General features: G+C 41.2%; 1 protein-coding gene and 1 long non-coding RNA gene across 2 annotated transcripts in view; one reads left to right on the top strand and one right to left on the bottom strand.

Annotated features, from left to right (window-relative positions):
- Positions 1-6,244, top strand: part of LOC146378400 (uncharacterized) — a 27,427-nt gene extending 21,183 nt beyond the window's left edge. The window contains exons 5-7 of the long non-coding RNA XR_014801688.1: positions 4,785-4,868; positions 4,971-4,996; positions 6,023-6,244. This is a non-coding gene — a long non-coding RNA (uncharacterized LOC146378400). The remainder of the gene's footprint in view (positions 1-4,784; positions 4,869-4,970; positions 4,997-6,022) is intronic.
- LOC146378401 (uncharacterized) lies at positions 6,213-20,876 on the bottom strand. Its single transcript, XM_084944486.1, has 5 exons — positions 20,627-20,876; positions 12,293-12,391; positions 12,081-12,190; positions 10,189-10,287; positions 6,213-9,669 (listed from the first exon to the last, which is right to left on the bottom strand). Exons 1-4 carry the CDS (start codon positions 20,856-20,858, stop codon positions 10,219-10,221), a joined length of 510 nt encoding a protein of 169 aa, XP_084800612.1. The 5' UTR covers positions 20,859-20,876; the 3' UTR covers positions 6,213-9,669; positions 10,189-10,218.
- Between the last annotated feature and the right edge of the window lie 6,366 nt (positions 20,877-27,242).

A 27,242-nucleotide genomic window follows, 5' to 3' on the forward strand; every position in this document is an offset into this window, starting at 1 on the left:
GTTGTCATAAGTCTCCAATAACACCAGAAAAAGTCACCAGATTTGTCACTAGTCGCTTTTTAGAAGAAAAAAAGTCGCTAGGGGGTCTGAAAACTCGCTAAATATAGCGACAATGTCGCTAAGTTGACAACACTGTGCGCAGGCTCACACAGCACTCAGCATAGAGCCTCCACTCACCCTCCCCCCAGCTAAACATCCAATCACTGTTAGCATGCAAATGACCAGGTGTCAGTTTTCTCAATAGAGCAGAGGAAAATTAAGCAGCTAATCTCTGTCATCAAGATCATAGCGACTGTAACTGACAGTGAAATATTTTAATGTTTTTTATTGTATTTGTTGGTGGGGCCGAAGTAATGCTCAGCTATTTTTTAGTTACACAAAGCATGTAAAACACAGGTGCACAGCGGGTTGTGCGGCATCTTGCCATCGCCTTCAAGCTGGACTCAAGTTTATAAAGACCCCATATCAAAGTATTGTGGTGTATTGGAATTTCTTTCATCTATGTATTGGTCACGTTGTTTTAGTTGTACTGAAACTGAAAGAACTATGGTGTTCCTTGATGTAGTCTCTTTCTTCACTTGCATACCCACCACGGAGGCAGTGGAGACTGTCAGAAAACGACTACGAGAAGACAGCTCCTTGGAAGACAGAACCAACTTCACCCCAATCAGATTTGCACACTGTTAGACCTCTGCCTCACCACCACATATTTTAAATACAACGAGGGTTTTTAGAGACAAAAACATGCATGCGCCATGGGCTCCCCAGTGTCACCTACTGTAGCCAACCTTTACATGGAGAAAGTGGAAAGAAAGGCTCTTGGCTCTTTTAAAGGGAGAGTACCCAGCCACTGGTACAGATATGTGGACGACACCGATAACTGTTTGCCTTTCCTGGACTATGCCGTGCATGTTGAAGAGAATGGCAATCTCAACATTGAAGTTTACCGGAAGCCCACACACACGGACCGGTACCTCCTCTTTGACTCCCATCACCCTCTGGAACACAAACTTGGAGTAATCAAGTAAAAAGAAGGAACACACACATGTAAAAGAAGCACTCAAAACATGCGGTTATCCTAATTGGGCATTCACAAAGTCAGCAAAGAGGCACAGAAAAGAAGATCAGACACCAGCGAGGGAGGATAAGGACAGACGCAACAACATTGTCATCCCCTATGTAGCCGGTGTATCAGAGAAACTCAGAGTTTTCTCCAAGCATGACATCCCGGTGCATTTCAGACCCATCAACACACTCAGACAGAAACTGGTTCACCTGAAAGACAAAACTCCAAAACACAGACTTAACAATGTGGTGTATGCTGTACAGTGCAGCGAGGAATGCCCAGACCTCTACATTGGAGAGACCAAACAGCCACTTCACAAGCGCATGGCACAACACAGAAGAGCCACCTCCACAGGACAAGACTCAGCAGTTCATCTGCATCTAAAGGTCAAAGGTCACTCTTTCGAGGATGCCAATGTTCACATTTTGGACAGAGAGGACAGATGGTTTGAAAGAGGAGTGAAAGAAGCATCTATGTCCACTGTGAGCGACCATCTTTGAACAGAGGCGGTGGTTTACGACACCAACTATCTGCCATCTATAATCCAGTTTTGAGTTCCCTCCCCAGACGCCTTAGCGCCCACTCACATTCTGGGCCATCTGACCTCAGGAATTCGCATGATAAGGTGGGGCCAGGTTTCACAATGAGCTCACCTGAAACCCTGGCTGATTGGGACCCACACCCAGTTTCACACCTCGGCTTATGTGGGATCTGGGACTCTCCACCATTTGACCTTAGAACTGAAGAAGCTTCTTGGATGAGAGGTGAAACGTCTTCAAGTAACTTAAAGAAGTCCAGACGCTTTTCTTTCCAAGCTCCTTAGACTTTCTATGACAATGTTTGTATACTTATTAAAGGTATCATTTTTGGGCATGTCAAGTGTACACCACTTTGTTTTCAGCTGGGAGTTGTTCTGAAAGTGCCATATAAATAAATTCCTTGCTTGCTTACGTTATGCAAATGTACTGTTGTTGAGATTGGGGAAACTCTGCAGTCAGCTGAGACTGAAGAAGTCACTTGGGTGAGTGACGAAACGTTTCTCCCACTGAAAACGTCCAGATAAGCAGGATCAACTTTTTGGGACTTATTTCTAAAGTTTATTACTTGCTTCTTTCACGTCGCTCCTCCAGGCCCTTAAACTTTTTTTCATTAAGTTCAGTGGCCTCATCTAAAAAAAACCTGTTGGGCCTGACTCACAAAGCTGAGGTTGTTAAAGGCTGCAAGTTCTCTCTTGTTTAGAGAGTTTCTATTTAAACACTCCCCCGCTCTCTCTCTCTTTCAGTCAGTTTGTGTCTCTCGTCCAGGATGAATGTGTTGCTCTCCATCTCTCTCTGGCTTGCTCTGATCATGTTGTCCTGTTGTGGTGAGTGACCTATGACCTTTCACATATCTGTTTTAATTAACAGACTAAACCTGCTTTTGCACTCAAAGGTCTGATATTGATCGAGAGATCCATGAAGGTTTTATCGGCTCTCAGAAGAAGTGTGTTGCAGTCTTTCAGTTACAGGTTGAAGAGTTATTGTGAGGTTTTTGTTTGGCTTATAGACTAAAATTGCTAAACAACACTGTAATCGATGACATCTCTTTAGAAACTGCTTGTGGATTCGCCCTTGAACTGAAAGCATAAGCGACTTGCTCCATGATGCTCACGGTTGTTGACGTCTTTCTCTAAAAATATGTCGTAGAAAACCAGGTCATTTCAAGGCACTGATCTACTTTACTTGACAGGTTGTTGGCATTAAGGATAAAATTTGTTAAAGAAACAACAACAAACAAACAAAAAAATCTAATGACAGCATAATCTATCTGCATTAAAACTAAATTTTTGTCATGAAATAAAAAAACATTTCTGAACAAAAAGTCATATTTTAGCAGGCTGTACAAAAAAGCTGCAAAAAAAAAAAACTGCACTGCAAAATGTGTGTATGAGTGTATTCATGGAACTAAGTGTTCTTCTTTGTAGTCAAGCCTCAGAAACGTTGCATCTGTGGGTTTGGATTTAGAGTGCAGACATGAAGAAAAGAGGAAATGAGTTAGCTAAGATGTAGCTATGTGGGTATAACATGCAAACACTGTGAAATCATCCAGCCTAGTCATACAGTGCATCCAGAAAGTATTCAGTGCTTCACAGGCCTGTCTGTGAATGTCCTTGAGGTGCTCAGAGTCCAGGCTTAAACATGAGTTAGCATCTGAAATTGTCCTGCAGGAACACTTGCCATCCAACCTGTTAGAACTTGAGAGGTTCTGCAAAGAGGAATTCTGCCCCAAACTGCCATGTGTCAACTTTTGAGGTGAAAAATGAATTTAATATTTTTGAAATAAGACTTCAACATAACAACACGCATGAATATATATTGCAGCAGGTAAAATAAGTGTTGAACTCTAAATGGTGCTACTGACATGAAATTCTCACCAGATGTTGGTAACAACCAATCCACACAAGCAAAGAAATAAAACCATTAGATGTACATAAGTCATGTGTAATGATGAGAAATGAGACAGGGAAAAAGTATTGAACACATGAAAAATGAGAGGTGCAAAAAGACGTGAAACATGACACCAGCTGAAATCTATCTGTAATTAGAAAGCAATCCTGACAGACCTATAAAGTAATTAATCAATCTGAACAATCACCAGTGACCACTGATCAGTTACCATTGATCTTTGATCAACAGCTACTGATCAAAGACCATGAGTCCCATTCACAGAGAGTTGGTCAATGGCTGCAATCACAACATTGTAAGATGGTGACAGATGGACCCTTAGGCCCCCTCCTCGATTCAGAGATGGTCTTTCCCTTTTCATGTAAATGGCCTCCTTGACTCCGCCCTCAAACCAGCGTTCCTCCCTGTCCAGGATGTTACATCCTCCTGGCACTTAACAGCGTAAGCTATGTTACTCTGTTTGCAATTTTTCCGCAGTGTGTTTTGGGGTTTAAAAGCCACGGAGACGCGATGTTTAGAAAAAAGGCGTCTCAGCTGTTCCAATACTCCGGACACATAAGGCTTAGGCAGCAGTTGTCCTTCTCTCCTGGATCACCTGGAGCTTTCTTTAAGTGCCTTCCCAGCTTTGACAAACGTCCACAGAATGATTTCCTTGTTTAACAAAACTCCTTTACAACATCTAACCGAGCGAAGAACACTTTCAGAGGCACACTTCTGTGCTTGTTTGTGCTTTGGTATGAACCTTCCAGATCCCTCAGGTCATCTGGATCCAGTTTTTATCAGTTCCCAGAGTCAGAACCAGACACGGAGAAGCTGCATTCAGCTTCTATGCTCCACATATCTGGAACAAACTCCCAGAAAGCCTCAGATCAGCTGAAACACTCAGTTTATTTAAATCCAGGTTGAAGACTCACCTGTTCTCAGCTGCATTTAAATAAAGCACCAAATCCGTACTTAAGCTTAAATTTCAAAACTTACATTTTAACTACTGATTTTATCTACTGTTCTGATTTTATCTGTTTTGATTTTTTGATTTTATATACTGTTTTGTTTGTTTGTTTGTTTGTTTGTTTGTTTGTTTGTTTGTTTGTTTGTTTGCTAGTTTGCTTGTTTTAATCAATTTTAAATCATTGTTTTTGTTTCTAATATATCTGTAAAGCACTTTGAATCACCTTGTTGTTGAATTGTGCTATACAAATAAACTTGCCTTGCCTTTGGTTATAGCATCGTTCCATCAGGTCATTTTATTGTTTCTATTTAATTTTCATCACCAGGCAACAGTGAGAAGGAGGGCTCTCCCAATACAGGAATTTTTGATTACGGGGAGAATAGCACTGAGTATGACTACAGTAACTACGGTAACTTCAGAGCATCTGCACAACACAGACACTTTGTTTAGTAACACAAGTATTACTGAGCTGTACTCACAGCAGCTTCTGTGCTTTCTTGTGTCTTTTTAGATAATGAGCTCGGCCTCATGAACAAGGTGAGTCATCTTTTTTTTCAGACGGTAAAGGACAAATTTGCAATATTTAACTTAAAGCTTCCTTTCCTTGTTTTGTCACATACTGTATGTCATGTAATAACGATCAAATTAAACACAGCCAAACTGTACGTGTGTTTAACATCAGAAAACCCAGATATTTTTATGTTTGAACTTAAATTTGTATTTTTTAAACTTCAAATGTTAATATTGGAAATAATTAGTAAAAAAAAAATCCGACTTTATATCCAGGAGGTTTTAATTTCTGACAGTTTACTTCAACTTTGACTTCAACAATCCTAAAACTAAGCACAGCTAAGCAGAGGTCAGCCATCAGTGTTTAGCTGACTTTTATTTTTCCGACGTTACTTCAAAACTACAAGTAAAGCTGGCGTGTAAGCCCGTCACTCACTTGTGACTTTTTAGTTGGTCTAACTTTCCTGCAGACGCTTGATAAACAAAAATTAAAGTTGTTGAGTTTCTGTCCCGTCTGCATGTTTGTGGTTTTGTGTCACGTATGTGAGGAACACCTGAACTCAAACACAAGCCTGTGAGCTTAAAGAGATGCATGCATCCATGCGTGTAACACATGTCTCCATAATCAGATATATAGTTATAGAACGATGATGTGGAGCACCTTTGAGCTTTTATCATCTCAATATGGTGAAAATATCTGAGTGATGTTCGCGTCATTGAATCTGTGCTGTGAAGAATAAAGGAAGCTGTGAAGGAAATAAGGATTCTGATGTGGTACCAGCACGCCATCTGTAACAAACTAATCACTTATGTTGATGACACTAACTTATTTTTATCTGACGACAGAATTTTAATGACATTACAATCCATGAATGTTGGCAGCATCACCCACAAAAGAAGCGTCATCAGAAAATTCCAGCATTTTTAACCTTTGAGTTTGGGCGTGCATGGCTGCCAGTGGCCAGTTTAAGTTTACTCAGTATAAAAACAATAAAGTTTATGGCGTGAAATTTGAACATTTCTGCCTGTGTGTTTGTGTGTGACCTCTCTCAGGCCTCAGGGATTGGTCAGCTGAAACTGATGCTCCTGCTGGGATTGGCTGTCCTTCAAATCTGGAACTGACTGTGGGCGGAGCAACGACAGAGATCATAGTGATGATAAGACGGTCATCAGTGAAACACTGTGTGAAAATGCAACAAAAAACGACATTAGCTTGCTATCTGTGATGAAAACTGTAATAAAACGTGGAGAAAATAAAAGCTTTTGACGTTTTGATTTGTGAAGTGATTGTTTGTGCGTTTTGGATCAGCTCTGACCTGAATTATGTTAGCGTGCCTAATAATTATCAGCACTTACTTCTCAACTTCTTTTAAAATATTTTGCACAAAACCAGGTGAATTAAAGCTTGATTGAGTGTCTTTCTGCTGTACATCCTTCAGATGTTAGACTTAGCAGTAAAATTAAAGTGTTATTTAAAAGGCCGTAAAACCACAGCCAGTCTTCTTTTCCTGCAGTGACAAACGAGGCAGAAATGAAAGTTGTTGGATGCGCCGTGCTGTGTCCGTGTTGGCCGTCAGAACTGAAAGGAACAAAAACACTGCAAGTTTAACGGCTCTGTAGGAAAAAGGAAAGAGCAGCCTGGCAGCTGTTAGTCTGTCCAGTCTCATCTTAGAAATCATCATTGCTCTTCACAGGTGATATTTTCTGAAAACTGAACTTCCTCCAGCCGTCAAATGTTGTTGTTGTTTTTTACGGTTACTTTATGAAGCTAATTTGTAACCATGTTTTATTGTTGTACAAATCTGCTTCATGGACACTCGTTACTGAAATATTTGTTTTATTTTATGAAGAAAATACAATTTTACATTAAAGTCGTGCCATAAATCAAACATTTCTAACCAAGAAAATATATTCACCTTTTAATTAATAAAATATAAGTACAGGGTAAGTGTCAAAGAGCAACCAGAGGCCAGAACTCCACAAGCAAGAAGCTCTGTACAAAGTTATGAGCATCTAAGAGTAAGTGAGTAAAACACACCAGAGCTCCTGCAGCAGGCCGCCACTCAGCTCAGCACCACAGAGACTCTGGATCGTTCAAGCTCAGACATGTTCAAATAGTTTTGGTAAATTGTCCGCAGAAATTATGTCACTCAGCAGGTTTACCGGTTTTGTTTTGTTTTTTAGAAACTCTGCATAAGCGGGAGGAGAAGGTGGGTGCAGCCCCTCGGCCGGCTTCCAAGAAGACTTCTTTACTTAGAAGAAAGTGGACGTTTGATTCAATTCAGTTTTATTCATGTTGCTCCAAATCACAGCAATAACAGTCGCCTCAAAGTGCTTTACATTATAAGGTAAAGACACCCCCCCCCTCTCTGTCACGTAATACTCACTATCTCTCTCTGCCTCGCTCTGATCACGGCGTCCTGCTGTGGTGAGTTAGTTTATCCCAACATGTTCTCACCCCCTAAGTGTAATATTTGACGCTGGGTGACAAATCGTCGACATTTTACGCTTTTGCGGAAGGTCACCTTTCGCGTTCCTCATGAACGCCGCGGGACGTGACAAAAGGTCGGTATAGTACGCCCCGGGAGTGAGAACAGGCTGGTTTGTCCACCCTGGTTTTATTTGTTGTTGTTATGTGTGCGTGTGTGTGTTTAAGTCACAGTATTATTTTTTCTGATGTAAATTAAAAATCACTGAACTGTTACAAATAAATTCAGCTCTTTTTATGTTTATTTCTTAATCATGAAAATAATTAGAAGAACAGTCCTAATGTTGTGTGTGACACATGGCTTACACGAAGAGCAGAGTCAGTGACAGCCTGTTTCACTGTTACAGACGCTGCTTCATTTACTTCAATAACATAAAAATAAACACATTAAACTTGCTCCGTAGAGCAAGGTCACACCTGGAATTGTCACGGTTCTGGGTCAGTTTCAACCCAGTATTTTGAGTTCCTTATGTTTTGGTTTATTTTGCATGTTGGAGTGTTTTGGGGTTGTCTGGTGTTTTGATTATTTGTGATATATTATATTACTGTGATTCTGGTTTAGGGTTTTTGTTCGCAGGTTTTGTGTGAGTTTAGTTCTGTGTCCTGTCTGCGTCCTCGTGTAGTGATCTCTTGTTTCCTGTTTTATTGTGAAGGTCTGCGTCTCATGTGAGTGTGTTTAGTTTTACCTCTGTCTCGTCTTGTTGATTGCTCCCAGCTGTGTCCCCACCTGTGTGTGATCTCCCTGTGTTTCTCTGTGTGTATTTAAGTCGCGTCTTCTGTCTTTGTAGTTGCTGCTCCGTCTGTGTATCCACCACGTTTCATTCGTGTGTTCCCTGCCGTCATCGTCATGTACCATCGTCTTCCTTCCTTTATGTCCAGGTTCGTGTTCTTGTTCATGCTCAGTAGTTTAGTTCTCCGTTTTGCCGTTTGCCAATCTATACTTCGTGTTCAATAAATCACCTTCACAACTGCTTGCGTTTGGATCCTCCTTTACCTTTTCCACACGGCTCTTCTCACTCGCCGTGACAGGAATTCTGTTTAAATGTGGAAAACAGGCAGTGCTGAACATTTACAAAGAAAAAGATTTTGGACCCAAAAATAGTTAAATGAGCATTTCTGAATATCAATAAAACATCTGCATATTTACCAAAAAACCCAAAAACAAAACAAAAAACCAACCAAACCAACTGCATGAATGCAGGTGTGGATGTGTATTGTAGGCAGTGATCCAGTTGAACCTGTTCTCATTTTGGACAGATGTTGAGTTTGTGAGCTCCTCTCAACTTAACGTCTGCAATATTCCCTGAAGAAGCTGGTTGGAGCATCACTGGATGTTCTGCCGTGCAGAGAAATAAAAGTGCAAACCTTTGAGCTGGAGATGAAGCAGCTATTCGACTCTCATCATGGCAAAGCTTCTCTGAGTGGACTGTAGTTCCCGTTTACAGCCAAAAGGGGGCACTGCTGCACCTCACAGACCACAATGTGATTCGTCTTGATGCATCTCAATCATCCAGGTAAGTAAATCTCCAAAAGTTGATTCTGTTCATCTGGACGTAGCGTTTTGTGGGAGAAACGTTTCGTCACTCATCCAAATGACGTCTTCAGTCTCAGCTGACTGCAGGTTTCAATCTTATAAACAGGACATTTTCACAATGACTGAAACCAGCCCACTGAGGGAACAATGGGCTGGGAGGTCAATGGTACTCATGGCCATTGATCAGTGGTCTTTGATCAGTGGTTGTTGATCAATGGTCATGAGAATTTGCATAATTATGATTAGGGAACTGACCTCCCAGCCCATTGTTCCTTCACTGGGCTGGTTTCCTCCTTCTTCTTTATCCATCCTGCTTCGTCTTTGTGTTGGTGCCACTGTCTCCAACCTTACATCCCAGCAGCTCTTACTCTAAACCTTCACGTTCTGATTTTTTTCTCTTAGTAATTTTACACTGCCTCTGCTGTTTGATCATTAACCTCAGACAAAAACAAATAAAAATATTTTATTACACAAGCAGAACTTAAACATCCAAATAATACAAAACTGCAGAGATGCTCAGATAAAAAAAACAAAACAAAACCTGCTGCAAGAATCCATATAAACAAACAGGAAGTGCTGCGGGCAGGTAGTTGATGATCGATCATTAGTGAGGTCATCGATGACACTAATGACCATCAGGAAGTGTCCCGCTGTCTGGTCCTGTGTGCCCTCAGCGGTCTGGAATGAAAACAGAACATGTTCATTATGTTTGACCTTAAAGAGAAAAACCATTCAACCTGTGGAGTCACGTGTACAGCCCACAGGGCCAGGGGCCAGGTGGCCCACAGGTTTCTTACATGCTACGACAATTTCCCACAATTTCATGTAACTTTAGAGGATTGTTGTAACTTCTGGCTCTTTTTATTACCATGCATCCACATGTTCAAACCACTAAAGGTTATTTAAAAGGGCAGAGGGAGATGCATGATGCTGAAAGGAAAGACTGCTCACAGCAGTTTTACAGGAAGTTTGTTTTGGTATCAAAACCATCAAACTCCTAGATGAATACCGAACCAATAATAAATTAAACAAGAAAACATAATTAATATAAGAAAATAATATTGAGTAATACATTAAAAAGATGAAATATTAAGTCAGTTAAAAACCAGTTAATATTTTCCGCTTTTTATGTGACATTTTTATCTCAGTGTCTATCTGCTGTGTTCTGCCATCATCGTGATGAGTCTCTGTTCTCACCTGGTGGCAGGTGGTTCTTTCCTCCGGCAATCAGTTCCAAAGATGAAGGACGGCCAATCCTAGTGAGAGGACCAGAATCGGCTGACCAGTCCTCGAGACCTGAGAGAGGTCACACAGAGGTCACATAGATTTATATTTGAAGTTTGTGACACAGACACATTTTTAAAATATTTATTCTTTTGTTATTTGTTGTATTTTCATTCTTTTAAATTTTCATTCTCTGTATTGTGAAGCACTTTGTGATTTGTGAAAAGCGCTATATAAATAAATTTTACTTACTTACTTTTTTTTTAAACTTTTATTTAACCAGGAAGATCCCATTGAGATTAAAAACCTCTTTTTCAAGGGAGATCTGGCCAAGACAGGCAGCAGCAAGTGTCTCACAGTTATAGAAATTACTCAATTAAACACAGGCAGCAACAACACACATGCAAAAATAAATGGAAAATAAAATAATAAAATAAAAATCAAGCAAAAATTTAAAAATTCAGTTAAAATGACAATCAATCTAATTGAAACAGTTGCATGTTATTGACTTGGCCTCAAGGATTCTTAGTTTAGATTTAAAAGCACTTTATGAAATGAATTCAGCCTTTTCTGCAACGACTGTATCGACTGTAAAGTGCGTGTATTTAAAATATTAACTGTAAAAAACAATCTTTTAAAACTTTAAACTTGCCCTCCAACCAACAGCCAGCTGTGCAACATTTGTCTGCAGTTTATACAGAGAAATAAAAACAGTGTTTAAAAAGACTCATTGCTGACCCCTTGTGGTGAAGCGTGAAGAGAATTGCAGGCAGATAGTCTAAGAAAAGAAAAGTGTCTGGACTTGTTTAAGTAGCTTGAAGACGTTTCACCTCTCATCCGAGAAGCTTCTTCAGTTCTAAGGTCAAATGGTGGGGAGTCCCAGATTTAAACCTAGTGGGAGTTTCCCCCCAAAGAGGGACAAAGGACCCCCTGATGATCTTCTAATCACATGAGCTGAGGTGTGAAAACGGGCGTGGGTCCCAATCAGCCAGGGTTTCAGGTGAGCTCATTGTGAAACCTGGCCTCACCCTATCATGTGATGTCCTGAGGTCAGATGGCCCAGGATGTGAGTGGGCGTTAAGGCGTCTGGGGAGGTTCTCAACACTGGATTATAGATGGCAGACAGTTGGTGTCGTAAACCCCCGCCTCTGTTCAAAGATGGTCGCTCACAGTGGACGTAAATGGCTTCTTTCACTCCTCTTTCAAACCATCTGTCCTCTCTGTCCAAAATGTGAACATTGGACAGAGAGGACAGATAGAACCAGCTGTTTAAAACAGGGGTGTCCAACTCCAGGCCTCGAGGGCCGGTGTCCTGCAGGTTTTAGATCCCACCCTGGGTCAACACACCTGAATCACATGATTAGTTCATTACTAGGCCTCTGGAGAACTTCAGGACATGTTGAGGAGGTCATATAGCCCTCTGCATCAGCTGTGATGGATCAAGGACACATTTAAAACCTGCAGGACACCGGCCCTCGAGGCCTGGAGTTCCCCACTCCTGATTTAAAAAGTAGATATTGTTCTAATTTCCATCTTTTTATTCTTGGCCAGATTCACTGTTCACAATAATCCTTATTATTCTTTTGCAGCTCAGTTCATCCTCTCATAATCAAAAGATTTAAACTACTCTTAGTGTGGCTTCTGTGCTTGACATGACCATATAACGAGACTGGTTCTCCATAGTAGGAGGATCTGAAAAAAATCTGTGTGAAACTGAGTGTTTCTGAAGCCTGAGACTCACAGTGACTGTACGTTTCAGGTTATGTTTCATTCTGAACATTGATTTAAATGAAATACTATGATTCTGTCCTTTCCCAAAACATGTGAACACCAAGGAAGGAACAAATAAAAATGTAATTTCTCACCGTATTCCTGGGATTAGAGACTTTATTTTCGGAAACCTCATTTGGGATGATCATGGTAGTGGAGACTTCATTGTCCTCTGTGCTGTATGTGGCGTTATGAGCCATGGTCACTAAGAACACAGACACAGGAAGCACAAATAGTGCTGTCAGTACCGCAAAGTGCTACTTCTGTTGCTAACAGTCGCTATGATGTGTGGCTCCTGTGCTGTTACCGTAGTAGTAGTCAAAGGTGGCATTGTAGTCATAGTCGTCATCGTATTCAGGCGTTGGTGTTGGCGTGTAGTCATCATCTTGAGGACTTCCTGTATTTCCTGTGGAGGGAAATAAAGAAGAAACAACAACGTCTTTTTTTTTCAGTGTGTGTAACACCAGCAAAGTGTTGGCATAAAACGTAGCATCAAATAAGTGAAATGTTAGCATAAAACGCCTGGTCCAGATGAGCTGCTGAAGTTCAAACTGTGTGAATGTGTTGTGGTTGTTGGTGTCAGACAGGCTGGTCTCAGTATTTCAGACAATGACACAAGTCCCAATTCATGTTTCGCCATGCTTCCTGTTTTATTTTGAAAGTCTCTTGTTTCCACGTTCAGTGTCTTTAGTTTTGCTTCCGTGTGGTGTCATGTTCATTGGTGCCAGCTGTGTTTCCCAGGTGTTTCCACTTCCCTCATTCTCTCCTGTGTATTTAAGTCCTCAGTCTCTTATTTCACGCTAAAGTTTGCGTGTACTTGTTTAGTTTCATGTTCTAGTTTTCATGCTTGGTTATGCCCCTGCCTGCCCTGCCTTGTTTTGTGTTCATGCATTCAGCCTAATAAACTGCTCGCTTTTTGTTATACTTAGTTTCTTCTCTTCTGCATCTGCTTATGAGTCTGCTTCACAGACACACCGGCCGTGGCAGGAAGCATGGATTTATCCTGCTTTGGCTGGAGATGCTGAGGGTGTAATCACGTGTTGGACGTGATGAAGCTTTTCTCTGTTGCAGACACGCATCCTCATTTTATTATGAAAAGAAAATCTAAGTGACTGAGAGCGGGGACTTCAAAACTCCTGTATAAAAGAAAAAAACTGAGGTTTACCAAAATCCCCTCTCTCGTTTTCTCTCTTTGTTTTGTTATCAAATAGGGCTGCCACGATTAGTCGACTAGTCACGATTACGTCGACTATTAAAATCGTCGACGACTATTTTAATAGTCGACGTGTCGTTTGAAGCTTTGTAAGATCCCAAAAGACGCAGGAATAAGTAGTAGGATTTAAGAGTGTAATAACGGACTGAAACAGAAGATGGCAGCACTGCATGTACAAGGATGCCAGCTGCCGTTAAACCCCGAAGAAGAAGAAGTAGCTCTGTCCCAGAATTCATAGCGCAGCCAAGCTCAGTTGTCAACAATGGCGGCAGCTAGTTAGTTTTAATATTACTCTTATTATTCTTTCTGGGTCACAAAATACACGTTTAACATATTTTCAGGCGAGAATGTAGCTGTGTAAACCTCAAATATCTGCTCAGTTTATCAAGACACCACATGTTTTCAAAAGCGCTCTGACGTTTTCGGAGACGTCTGTTACCCACTAGCTCGATAGCTAGCCGGGGAAAATCGTTTTCAAACCCACCGCCATCTTTCGCTACTCAGGTTAAACATATATAAGTCACTTAGAGAACTTAAAAATGTTAATTGTTTGGCCTTTTTTTAGTATTTTATTTGTTCCTGAGTAAATCGGTTTGGCTGAGAAATAAAGTTATGGTTTTTACACAGCTGAATAAACGTCAAGCAGACAGCTGATTATCAGAAGTGTGAGATGCTCGAGAATTTACTCCGGTGTCCTGTTATATTTTAGATAGCAAGGAGCAGACGGCTGAGTTTATTAAAAACAATCTGCAGATTTCATTAAACTTTAATAAACTATCATCTTGTCTTTATTTTTAGTTAGCACAGACCTTAAACACTTAAAGCTGTAAGCTAATGATAGTTATATAAGAGCAGATGCTGCTGGTGCAATAAGCTGTAGTTTTACATCGAATGGATGATGATCTGATTAGTCGACTAATCGCAAAAATAATCGGTGACTAGTCGACTATCAAAATAATCCTTTGTGGCAGCCCTATTATCAAATATCTACATTTAAGTGGATGTGAGTACCGACAGTCCTGCTCATATACCAATGAGACGGTGACTAAAAATCACTTGAGAGTTAATGATTTGCAGCTGAGACTGCACTCAGATTACACACTCCGGGGACTTGGCGGTAATGTGATCACCTTCCTGTGGTTGTGTTTTTAGACCTCGTTTACCAGAACAATCGGCAACTTCTGGTTTAACCGTCTGTTACGCACATTTTTAAAGACCTGATCATGAAAGAAACGATCATCAACAGAGCAAATATTATATTCCCTTCATGTTCACTTCTCTGTGTTCATAATACAAGACCGAAACATTAAGAACTACAATTTAGCCTTTTTCTTTAACCTTATGGGAATTACAGAGACATTTCCATTTATATTTAGTCTCTAAACTAAGAAGGACAATTTTGTCCAGAATTTATTTTTAGAATATTTTATAATAGATATAAAATTCTAGGATGTATTAGGAAGAACCGTCATCTAGTTATTTAGGTTTGGAAGATGGCTTTAAGGGAAACAGTTTCCCTCCAGTAAACTGGGGTAAAACTGTCCTTCAAACAAAGTTTTACCAAAGATTGACACATTCAGGAGGAAAGCTGGAAAATAAAATGGTTACAGTTAAAGAGCAAAGGAGGGACGGATACTGAAATGACAAACTGAAGAACTGCAAGAATAAATAGTTTATAAAGTTATGGAACGAATAAATCTGAGAGAAAAAAAAACCTGCTTTCTAGTTTTCATGGTAATATTTTGAATATCAACAACAGTTGGTGCAAAATGTTATCCAGGAAAAAACAGAAAAACACTTTTATTGTAGGACAATTAATGAATTCAGTTGACACCATGAGTGCAACAGCAGAGACTCTGAGAGTGAAAGTGTTCAAAACAGACATTTCCTCATCAGGCTGTGAGAATGTGCCGCAGCACGCTGGATGAACGAGCGCTTCGTCTCATTCTGACAGTTTGGCTCAGAGACTCGCCTCCCTCGGTGAACTTGCATGTTTAGATAAGAATGAGGACTCAAACGCTCCTCCTCCACGGCCGTTACAATACGGACTGAGGCGTGTCGGGACCCGCAGAGTGAACTCAGGAACTGTTAAGTAACGGCTGTGTGCAGCCAGGAGAAGGACCCAAAGTGCAGACTCCAGAGACAGAAAGTAACTCAAAACACAGCTTTAATGCTGAACTCAAAAGGGTAACAAAACTAGGAATACAAAATACACTTATACAGCTAGATGAGGGTAGATCGCGACACAGACACAGAGAAACACAGGGCTTAAATACACAGAGGGAGCGATCAGGGAATGGGTAACAGGAGGGAAACACAGCTGGGGCAAATCAGGCCTAACAAGACAAGGGGAAGCAAAACCAGATACATTAACATCAGACATAGACCTTCAAAATAAAACAGGAAACATAACACAGACTGAACTAAAGACACAGACTCACACGCAGGCACTGCAACAGAGGGAACAAAGACATGGGACCAGGGCAGACAGACACTGACTGGACACGGGGATATAACAACTAAGGATTACACAGAGACATAAACCATAAGACAGAACTCTAACGAAGAAACCAAAGAATAGAAATGATGAATAATATATAAACTCAAAACCCTGGGTCAACGACTCAGGCATCCTAACAGGAACTCAAAAGAGCTTTTACGGTCAGCTTAATGAAGTCAAAGCTCACTCCATTAATGTTCTTTTAGGAATCCTGAGAGGTTGGCCTTTAAATACTTAAATGTTTTAATTATTTCTGTAAAAAGGTCACGTATTTGGGGGTGGGGGGGCGAAAACTTGAAAAACTTCAAGCAGGACTTCAAATTAACTGATTCTTCTCTACTTGCATCCACAATTTTTGCAGATCGCTGAATCTGTCAGTCTGTCAGCAGGTGATATATCTCCCATCTCTGTCCTCACCAGCTCGCAGGTCCCAGCAGGTTAGGAAACCCTTGCTAACTGCATGTGTTTAACACAGTTGTGGAAGTGCAGATCTGCATGTCGACATGTTTTAAAGTCAAAATTATAAAACTGGTCCGTGCATTACTTCTAGTGTTCAGCTCCTCATCAGTCTATTTGACTCACTTTTAGTTTATTCACCAAATCTTGCTTAGGACCACAAAAAACATGAAGGCTTAGCGTTAGCTACACGCTAAGGTGGCAGAGTGTTGGTGCAACGGGTGGAGAGTCTGGACCTGATCTTCTCAGACACACTGGGGGGGTTTGGAGTTTGTGTGACCCATCGGTGCCCTGCAGGCTGTGCGGGAGATTACAGAATTACCACCATGAAATGTTGTAACAAAGCAAACGTGTTGGTAACTGTTTCTGTGCTATTTGATGCTTTGATCTGTTCGCCAGACTCCAGCTCTTTTTTTTATGTCATAAGCAACTAAAGTTACTGTTAATTCACTGGTTGTGACAGCTTGCTGGTTCGTGATCATGAAATGTCTCATCTGTTCGTATTACTGGACATGAAGACTCATGTTGCACACATTTTGATCTTTGTGTTTTGATGGTATCGTTGACAGACTGTGAAAGCAGAGACTTTCTGTCTGATCTCATCCAGGAGACAAAGTTTCACAATTCAGCTTGAAAAAATTCACTGGAGGGCAAAAATGAATCAACCTGCAGCTCGCTTACAGTTGGATGCACTCCGACTAACTCCCTTCATTATCTGAAAACACTAAACTAATGGAGACATCGAAAAGGTTCAGATGAAACCCAGATAAAGCTTTTCCCATCTTTACCCTCAAGGCTAAGCTAAGTTAATCATATCCTGGATCCATTCATTAGTTTTAACTTTTAGCTAATTTTTTTCTTTTACTTGTTTGTCTTAGACACAGTATATTAGTCAGATACTTATATGTGGAGATATAACATGTTTAAGACAAGGTATGGCCTCCTCCAGATGTACTGCAGGCATTCACCCTCCTGCACGTGGACAGCATGGTTTGCTTTCGAGGAATCGCTCTCCATTTCTGGATGAGTGCAGCCTATAGGTGTGTGATGGTAATGGGCTGTGGATGAATCTCATATCGCATCAACCCAGTGAGTCTCAGGCATGTTTAATAGGAGATGTATCAGGTTTAAATACTGACCATTGGAGTGTGTGAGTGTATGCTCCTGATCCAGAAAGGCCTGTGTTGCTGTGGCAGCGTGCTGATTATAGATGGTCCACCAAAGCATGGTGGCACTCATCATGCCTGTGTTGTCTATAATGTGAACCAATGCTACAAAGTCCACAGTGGAGTGTTAGAAAACAAATTACCAGTCACGCCATTGACTAACATCAATAAACACTGCTATGCAGATGATACTCGACGGCCTCTCCTGCCTCACTGATGTAGATACTGTACTGTATGTATTCAAATGTCCTCCACCTCAGTTCCAGTGAACTGAACACAGGTTCTTGTGTTTGACCTTGATAGCTTCTCTAACAAAGTCCGTCGGTACATCGCCCTCCTCGGCAGTAATAACGTTCTCAATTATCCAGGTAAGGAAATCTCCAAAAGTTGATTCTGTTCATCTGGACGTCACTTGAATGAGTGACAGATGGTTCTCCCACTGAAATCACGACGTCCAGATGAACAGAATCAACATTTGGAGACCTGCTAAGAACCCCGTTATCATCTTTGGTAACAGACGCTTATTTAAAGAACAAAAAGGAAGAATTACATCTGAATTTTGCATCTTACATCTCAAACTCATTCAGTCTTTTTGCCTTCACCTCAGAAAAATTGCAAAAATCAAACCTGGAACTTACTGTCAGTGTTCCTGTACCTCAGACAGCATCCTCCACAGCTGGTCTCTAATTGGTGCAGAATCCAGCAGCCCGGCTGCTAACTAAAACTAGCCAGTGCTCACATATTTAAAAGCAGAATGTGGGATGTTGGAATCAATGTTGTTTGATTGATTGTATGTCTATTTATGTGTCTCTGTGTTCAAATATCTATACTTGAATTTAATGTTCAGCTTCTTCTTAATATTATTAAACTGGGTCGTTTGGTACCGGGCCACGAGAGAAATTTATGGTTTTCAGGGTTTTTATCGTTAGCTCGGTTTCCCTGGGCCTTTTCCCGTGTTGTAGTTGTGTGTCTTATTTTGAAAGGTTGGAGACCGCTGATCTGAGAGATCAAAAAATGTGCTAAGAAATTAATTTAAAACAAAGATTGAAAACATATTTTAAAAGATTTTGCTTAGTGCACATACAGAAGATTTCTCCGTACAGGTTTGGGAGACGGGCAGTTCAAATATCTATGGATGTTTTCACAACTGACAGGAAGCCGGGTACTGTACGAGACGGAGCGGCGGATTGGTGCAGAGATAGAGTTCAACTTTCCATTTACAGATCAGTGTGTGCAGAACCCTCATGAGCTTTGGGAGGGACTGAAAAAATGAAGTCACACATGAGTGGCTAACATGAGCTTCCCTTGTGCAGAGGTCAGGCTCATCCTGAAGCTATGACCATATTTAAAAGAACATGCTTGGAGTGTACCACTTTCCAGCTAATCATCGGGACAGTTCAGTCTGTTTAAGTTGTTAAGTCATATATCAGTCAACAGCAGTACCCACTGACAGTCACACCACGTGCACCCAAGCTGATATTCCACCTTCTCAAATTACTGCAACTACCCCTGTGTGGAAACCCCTTAGAGATGAGGTGAGGACCTGCAAAGGGAGGTTGGCGTGGAGAAGCAGCTTCCGTGAGTCCCAAGCAGTCATTTGAGATCAGGAAGCCTCCTGGGTGCTTTTTGCCCTGAATATTTTCTCATAGAAGTTTTCAGTATAGAATCAGAACTCGCTGGACAGACTGCAGATCTTGTCTGGCCTGAGATGGGCTTTGGTTCCCCGGGGGAAACTAAAAATTCTTTGCTAGGAGGCAGGATGTCTGGGATAGTCTGCTGGCACTGTGACTTTACTCTTTCTACATTTAATATATTTTTTCCTCTGGGTCATTACTGTTAGAGCTGCTGGTTTTGGGCCCAAGGTCAGTCCCTGAAGCTGAGACAATGCAAGTGGAAGAGAATCATCTGGATTCAGGGCTGAGCCATGCGTACGATTGGAATTCATGAAATATAATTTAGAAAGGAAAATAAAGGAAAGGCTCATTTTAGCTCTATGACTGCTGTCACATCGTGTGTGTTTAAGTGTGGAGCTTTTTGAGTCACTGCTTTATTCACAGGAGCCAGGCCAAAGGACCAGACGCTTATTTAGAGAACAAAAAGAAGAATTACAGCAGTTTCAGCTCTCTGGGCCTCACCATCTAACCACTGGAGACTTTTAGAGGAGTGATCGGTCTGTTTAATGATGCAGCTAATAACGACCCTCAGGGGACATCTAAATTATGACAAGAAGACAAAATTATGCTGAGATTTATTTATTTGTTTGTTTGTTTGAAAATCCACTTCATGAGAAAATAAAGATTTGTTCCATGAAGTGAATTTCTCATGTCTGATTATAATCCGAAAACAGACTAACTACTGTCAAAATGAGTGTAGTAGAAGAAAAGGTCCTAACACACTCTACTGATGACACCACCAATCAGAAAGCGCTTCCTTCATGGCTTCTTTGCCATGGCAACATGTGGCGCGTTGGACAAAAATGTGTGCTGCAGACATGAAATACACTTCCTATTGAAAAACATGAGTTACGTGCTGACTATCAACCCGAGGAGCAACACAGTAAAAGTCCCAACACGCTTGAGGGACCACACACTCAGCAACCTTCACTCCTCAGGCGAAGACGCGACCATGAAAGCAAACAGGTCTGATAAGAGCTTCATCACATAGCCCCAAACTCATCCACCCTCTTTTTTAACACCTTTTCAACATTCATATCATTTTATTTTTAATAATAAGACAAAGTTACATAAATAAAGTTACTTTGAATTCAAATGTAATTTTTTAACTTCAATGTTTAATTCTTCAACAAAATGATAATAATAAAGTGTTAGGAGAGGGGTGTGGTTAGGGTTATGTACAGCGATAAAGCTGTCATCACTGCATTTCCTGGAAAATAACCCACAACATGGTGGCAGAGACACAACTTTACTCTTAATCTGAAGAATGTACCAAATCAACTAAAGTGGGCGGATCTTTGAAATGACCTGATTTTCCTTTATTATTAACTAAACGCTGATGTGATTATTTTGACCCCAGAGCTGATCTTTAATCTTTGACACCATCACAAATGCACACAGTGACAGGTAAGGACATGTAAGAGCTGCAGGAGGCTTTTTACAGCATGATAACCTGTACCTGAAATAAAGCAACACACCTGTCAGCAGTTAAAGCTGGGGCCGACTCCCTGCATGAATATTACATTTTAGCTCGTTTATCTGTGCTCTGCTTTCTTAAAACCTCCTTTAAACTGAAGATATTTACAACACAGACACTGGAACTAGTTTAGGTCAAAGGTCGCGGGTCACTTACCACGGCAGGACGGCACTACCAGAGCGAGCCAGAGAGAGATGGAGAGCAACACGTTCATTCTGGACGAGAGACACAAACTTTCTGAGAGAAAGAGAGAGAGCGAGAGGCAGCCAGAACGAGAGGGAGGAGGTGTGTCCTCAAACACACTCACCGAAAAGTAAATTCTTCCCAGCAGAGAGAATTTACAGGCCTTTAACGAGTCCTGACGTGGTGGGTTAGACTCAGTCTGCATTCACACTGGTTTGTCTCTCCACAGATGGACACTGTGGGGTTTATTAAAGTGGATCTAAAAACAAAAAACAAACACGTCCTCATAGAGCAGCCACTCTCTGTATGTAACCAGCTTGTTTTAGCCCCTGTCCATTTAAGGGACTCAGCCCACTTTCTTCTAATTGGAAGGCTGCGAGGAAGCCCGCGGACCTTTTCAGATCCGTCTGTACATGTTTAAGCTTGAATCTCATCAGGAATATGAGAGTGTACAGCTTAAAGATCCACAGGTTACCTGCTTATTATTGGACAAATTGTGGATTAAGTCCTTCAGTCATAAGCTGTGTATAAACAAAGCCCATCATACTGAGTGAAGCAAGAAACTGTGCATAAATGAAGAAATGCAGCCACTTTGATGTCATCTATTGTTTTGTGGACTTGGGTTTTGAAATGTCAGCTTTAGTGATTTGGCAGGGTGCAACCAGCTAATGCTAGCTTACTTAGTTAGCGAGCTGCATCCAGAAACTGTATGCATGCAATGCAAACACACTTGATAGCTGACAGTGAGTGCAAAGTAACAGACCAATGAAATACTAGAGCTTTTGGAGCCAGCCTCAAGTGGCCACTCGGGGAACTGCAGTTGTTGCTGCTTTGTGTTGGTTGTTTGGTAGGCTTGGCCTGCAGGTGGGAAACATTGATGTAGCCAAGATAAATTACCTTCCTGCCGTCAAAGCATCTATCTTTGACACCTCCATCATATCTCACTGCATCACTGCATCACTGATTTATCTGCTGGAGCACAAGTCTTGATACAAACTTAAACTGAAAGTTAATTTAGTACAAAGCAAATCCTGACACGCAGAGAGAGAGAGGGAGGGAGAGAGAGAGAGGGAGAGAGAGAGAGAGAGGGAGAGAGATTGAGAGAGAGAGAGAGTGTGTGTCATCAGCAGGGTTTTTCCAACATCTCAGTTTTACAGAACCAGACATGCAAACTCACTGTGTTCACTTTTTAAAATGTTTTTAATAACAAAAATGAATGTATCTGTACTGCACATGTAGACAAAAACAAAGAAAACTCCCCCATAAATCACAGCTCTGTCACAGGGTAAGTACACGAGCTCATCTTATTCCCATGCAAACAGGAGAATTTGTTTAAAATAAAACACCAAAATTATACTTTCTCTTTTCAGGTATCCTTAAAAGAGAAAAATCGGAAGAGTTTTTGGGCGCGCCTGATGCCACATGAGACGCTTATAGGGATAACAGGAGGTGTCCAAAGTGATCAGGAGCTAAAAGGAGCAAAGATCTGGCTCCAGTTAGCTCCTCTTCCTCTTACCATGTGAGTCTTTCAGGTAGAACTTAGTTGGCAGCACTTTGAGGTCAGACGTTAAAGACGCCCTGCACTTCTGTTACAGTGAGAGTGAGTTGGAGTTTGGGGGCATTCTGCACTCTGAGCTTTGTCTACAGCTGTAAACCTGAGTGCCATGAGGCTCACACTGTGTGTAAGAGCAGCAAACTGTCCACACTTTGATGTACACATTTTGTATGACGTCAGGAAATTGTTGCCACAAAATAATCAATTTTTTGAGTCAATTCCACAGTCAAACATTAGAGTTGATGACATCATCATGTTGTCAAGTTCATTCATTTAAATTTGTTTCTTCTATTCAGAAAGACAGTAGAAGATATCAAACACATTCATATTTTTGGAGGCTTTTCTAATTGTTTGAATGTTTTCCATTCATTTCTATTAAAATATATTCGATGAGGGAACGGGCCGCGACTCGCCACAACTTAAAGTTGGGAAATTATCCAATTAATTTTGAAACTATGTATAAAAATGTTTCTACCTTCCAAACAGTTAATGCAAAAAAAAAAAGTTGAATAAAAGCTGAAAGTTTTTTTTAAATGATGGTGATTTAAAATCTGTTGGTGAACAAAACTACAAAACCCGTCTGTCCAACAGATGCTGGACCATTCACACCAACTGAACCAAGAAATCCCTTTAAAATCTTTGATGACTGCATATTTACCATCAGTGCATTATACTTATTTTGATTGTATATCTTTATAATGAAGCCGTACAACCACGTAAATGTGAAACAATCTGATGACCATCAATGAGCCATCAAACCATCTACCACCTTATTGTGTATATCATGTCATCATTACAAGAAACACCTAAAGAAACCCCAGAACTGTCTCAGTAACCTCCTGCTGAGAAACACACTGTAAGGAGGAACGTCTGTCCCTGTTTGCCTTTCTGAGGGACTGATTAGGGGACCATAAAGGTCCTGGGAATGTGAAAGCTTCTGGCAGGATATCGCTGTTATCCAATCGTACTGCAGGATATTTCATTATACGGGACTAACTGGTAATGAGTTAATTACCAGTTAATGAAGTCTGGTGTTGAAATCAGTTCTTCTTTCATAAATGAGGCAATTTACTGAATTTTATGTGTGCTACAGCGCCCTCTGCTGGAGCTATTACTGTAATCACATTACTGAATTCAGTACTGCGGCACTTTAAGATACTGTGTTACAGGTAAATGTGATGATGTTATTTGAGCTAAATATGTTCTTTAAGCATCTGCATGATGGATGGATCCTTTTCATGCTGTTTCCTCAACAATCGCCTGAGCCCAGTTCAGGCAGTCTAACTGGAAAACTGTGAGGAACAAGAATGCGATTGTAAGAAGCAAAACGATCCACCACTCTGAACATGAGATCAACGCACCTGAGAAGACGCTCACACAAAGCCTGCAGTGAGAAACTCCTGTAGCCACAGACATGTTCGAGCAGAGGGTAAGTCGACTCCAAACAAGCAGCCGGCGCTCGATTCACTGCTCGTTCCTGCGAGTGTGAATGAGTAAGGGTTAGCTCTGACTGCTGACCTGTCTGGGATGAATCTCACTTTGCAGCTGGTATAGGCTCTTGTTTTAATAGTCAAATAGAGATTATGCTTATTTACTGTGTTTCATTGCTCTATAATGTCTTTAGGGTTGTCACAGCACATCATTACTATCTCTCTCTCTCTCCCTTTCCTCCTCTTCTGTCACACCAACCCTGCCTTCACTGCCTCTGTGCCTTTTGTTTTTACCCAGCAGTGACATGATTTCCGTCAGCACGCTGCTGGTCAGCATCACCTGTGGTAGTTGTTGCTAACCTTCACCAGTCCATTGATGATCCTCATACTTGTTTTAGCCGTAGTTTGGCACTGAATGCCCTGGCAGCCCGCCCCATCCATCTGCATTTGGCACGAGCACGAGGAGTCTCATTTAAACATGGTTGCACTCCTGTCAGAGTTTGACTTGAACAAAGAGCTGCAGATGAGTCACTTGGCTCAAAGTTTCTTATCCTTAAAGCTGTCATCCATGTTTATCTTCTAATTAATCCAAACACAAAACAAGTCTGAACCACACTGTGCACTCCTTCATGCTTCTGAGGAGGCCAGGATTACTGAATTGGAGACTCGGCTTCGCACCCTTCATTCACCCGTAGCTAGCCAGGCCCCTGTAGCTGGTGCAGCCGAAGATAGCGTAGGCCCCGCTAGCTGTTCCCCGGCAGACCCCAAGCAGCTGGGGAAAGAGGGCGGCTGGGTCACGGTGAGGAGGAAGCATAGTCCTAAACAGAAGCCCCAGGTACACCACCAACCCGTTCATGTGTCTAACCGTTTTTCCCCACTCGGTGACACACCCGCCGGGGGTCAAACTCTGGTAATTGGTGATTCTGTTCTCAGACATGTGAAGCTAGAGACACCGGCAACCATAGTCAATTGTCTTCCAGGGGCCAGAGCAGGCGACATTGAAGGAAATTTAAAACTGCTGGCTAAGGGTAAACGTAAATTCAGTAAAATCATAATTCACGTCGGCAGTAATGACACCCGGTTACGCCAATCGGAGGTCACTAAAATCAATATTGAATCGATGTGCAACTTTGCTAAAACAATGTCGGACTCTGTAGTTTTCTCTGGTCCCCTCCCCAATCAGACCAGGAGTGACATGTTTAGCCGCATGTTCTCCTTAAATTGCTGGCTGTCTGAGTGGTGTCCCAGAAACGATGTGGGCTTCATAGATAATTGGCAAACCTTCTGGAGGAAACCTGGTCTTGTTAGGAGAGACGGCATCCATCCCACTTTGGATGGAGCAGCTCTCATTTCTAGAAATATGGACAAATTTATTAAACCCCCCAAAATATGACTATCCAGAGTTGGGACCAGGAAGCAGAGTTGCAGTCTTACACGCCTCTCTGCAGCTTCTCTCCTCCTGCTACCCCCCCAAAAACCCATCTCCATAGAGACTGTGTCAGCTTCCAAAAAGACAAAAAACAAACTAAAAACCAGCAACAAACAACTTAAACATAAACAATCAAAAAGAAAGAACAATACAGTATCCACATCTGAACCAAAGAGTAAAACAGTGAAATGTGGATTATTAAATATTAGGTCTCTCTCCTCCAAGTCTCTGTTAGTACATGACTTAATAATTGATCAACAAATTGATTTACTCTGCCTTACAGAAACCTGGTTGCAGCAGGATGATTATGTTAGTTTAAATGAATCAACACCCCCGAGTCATTCTAACTACCAGAAACCTCGAAGCACAGGCCGAGGGGGCGGTGTGGCAGCAATTTTTCACACCAGCCTATTAATTAATGAAAGACCAAGACAGACTTTTAATTCATTTGAAAGCCTGATGCTTAACATTGTCCACCCCAGCTGTGAAACTCAGAAACCAGTCTTACTTGTTATCATCTATCGTCCACCTGGGCCTTACACAGAGTTTCTGTCTGATTTCTCAGACTTTATATCTAATTTAGTTCTGAGCTCAAATAAAATAATTATTGTGGGTGATTTTAACATCCATGTAGATGCTAAAAATGACAGCCTCAACATGGCATTTAGTCTGTTATTAGACTCAATTGGCTTCTCTCAAAATGTAAAAGAACCCACCCACCACTTTAATCACACTCTAGATCTTGTTTTAACATATGGCATAGAAACTGAACATTTAACAGTGTTTCCTGAAAACCCTCTCCTGTCTGATCATTTCCTGATAACATTTACATTTACAATAATTGATTACACAGCAGTGGAGAGTAGATTTTATCAAAGTAGATGTCTTTCTGAAAGCGCTGTAACTAAGTTTAAGAATATAATCCACCCACTGTTATCATCTTCAATGCCCTGTACCAACACAGAGCAGAGCAGCTATCTGAACGCTACCCCAACAGAGGTCGATTATCTTGTTAATAATTTCACCTCCTCACTACGTACGACTCTGGATACTGTAGCTCCAGTGAAAACTAAGGTCTCTAATCAGAAGTACCTGACTCCGTGGTATAATTCTCAAACACGTACCCTAAAGCAGATGACTCGTAATCTGGAGAGGAAATGGCGTGTCACAAATTTAGAGGATCATCATTTAGCCTGGAGAAATAGTTTGCTGCTTTATAAGAAAGCCCTCCGCAAAGCCAGAACATCTTACTATTCATCACTGATTGAAGAAAATAAGAACAACCCCAGGTTTCTCTTCAGCTCTGTAGCCAGGCTGACAAAGAGTCAGAGCTCTGTTGAGCCAACCATCCCTTTAACGTTAACTAGTAATGACTTCATGAACTTCTTCACAAATAAAATTTTTATCATTAGAGAAAAAATTACCAGTAATCATCCCACAGATGTAATATTATCTACAGCTACTCTTAGTACCATTGATGTTAAGTTAGACTCTTTTTCTCCAATTGATCTTTCTGAGTTAACTTCAATAATTACTTCCTCCAAACCATCAACGTGTCTTTTAGACCCCATTCCTACAAAACTGCTCAAAGAAGTCCTGCCATTGATTAATTCTTCGATCTTAAATATGATCAACCTATCTCTAATGGTCGGCTATGTACCACAGGTCTTCAAGCTGGCTGTGGTTAAACCTTTACTCAAAAAGCATCTCTAGACCCAGCAGTCTTAGCTAATTATAGGCCAATCTCCAACCTTCCTTTCATATCAAAAATCCTTGAAAGAGTAGTTGTCAAACAGCTAACAGATCATCTGCAGAGGAATGGTTTATTTGAAGAGTTTCAGTCAGGTTTCAGAGCTCATCACAGCACAGAAACAGCTTTAGTGAAGGTTACAAATGATCTTCTTATGGCCTCTGACAGTGGACTCATCTCTGTGCTTGTCCTGCTAGACCTCAGTGCAGCGTTCGATACTGTCGACCATAATATCCTATTAGAGCGATTAGAACATGCTGTAGGTATTACAGGTACTGTGCTGCAGTGGTTTGTATCATATCTATCTAATAGACTCCAATTTGTGCATGTAAATGGAGAGTCCTCTTCACACGCTGAGGTTAATTATGGAGTTCCACAGGGTTCAGTGCTAGGACCAATTCTGTTTACATTATACATGCTTCCCT

The sequence above is a fragment of the Perissodus microlepis genome, chromosome 11 (genome assembly GCF_051167445.1).
Source record: "Perissodus microlepis isolate ML-2025 ecotype Zambia chromosome 11, ASM5116744v1, whole genome shotgun sequence".
Lineage (NCBI taxonomy): Eukaryota > Metazoa > Chordata > Actinopteri > Cichliformes > Cichlidae > Perissodus > Perissodus microlepis.

Excerpts from the sequence above, each read along its gene's own strand:
- LOC146378401 (XM_084944486.1), bottom strand. The coding sequence starts at position 20,858 with ATGCAGACTGAGTCTAACCCACCACGTCAGGACTCGTTAAAGGCCTGT. Across the intron at positions 12,392-20,626 it reads GGTAGTGCCGTCCTGCCGTG|GAAATACAGGAAGTCCTCAA; the intron begins GTAAGTGACCCG and ends TTCCCTCCACAG. Across the intron at positions 12,191-12,292 it reads CACCTTTGACTACTACTACG|TGACCATGGCTCATAACGCC; the intron begins GTAACAGCACAG and ends CTGTGTTCTTAG.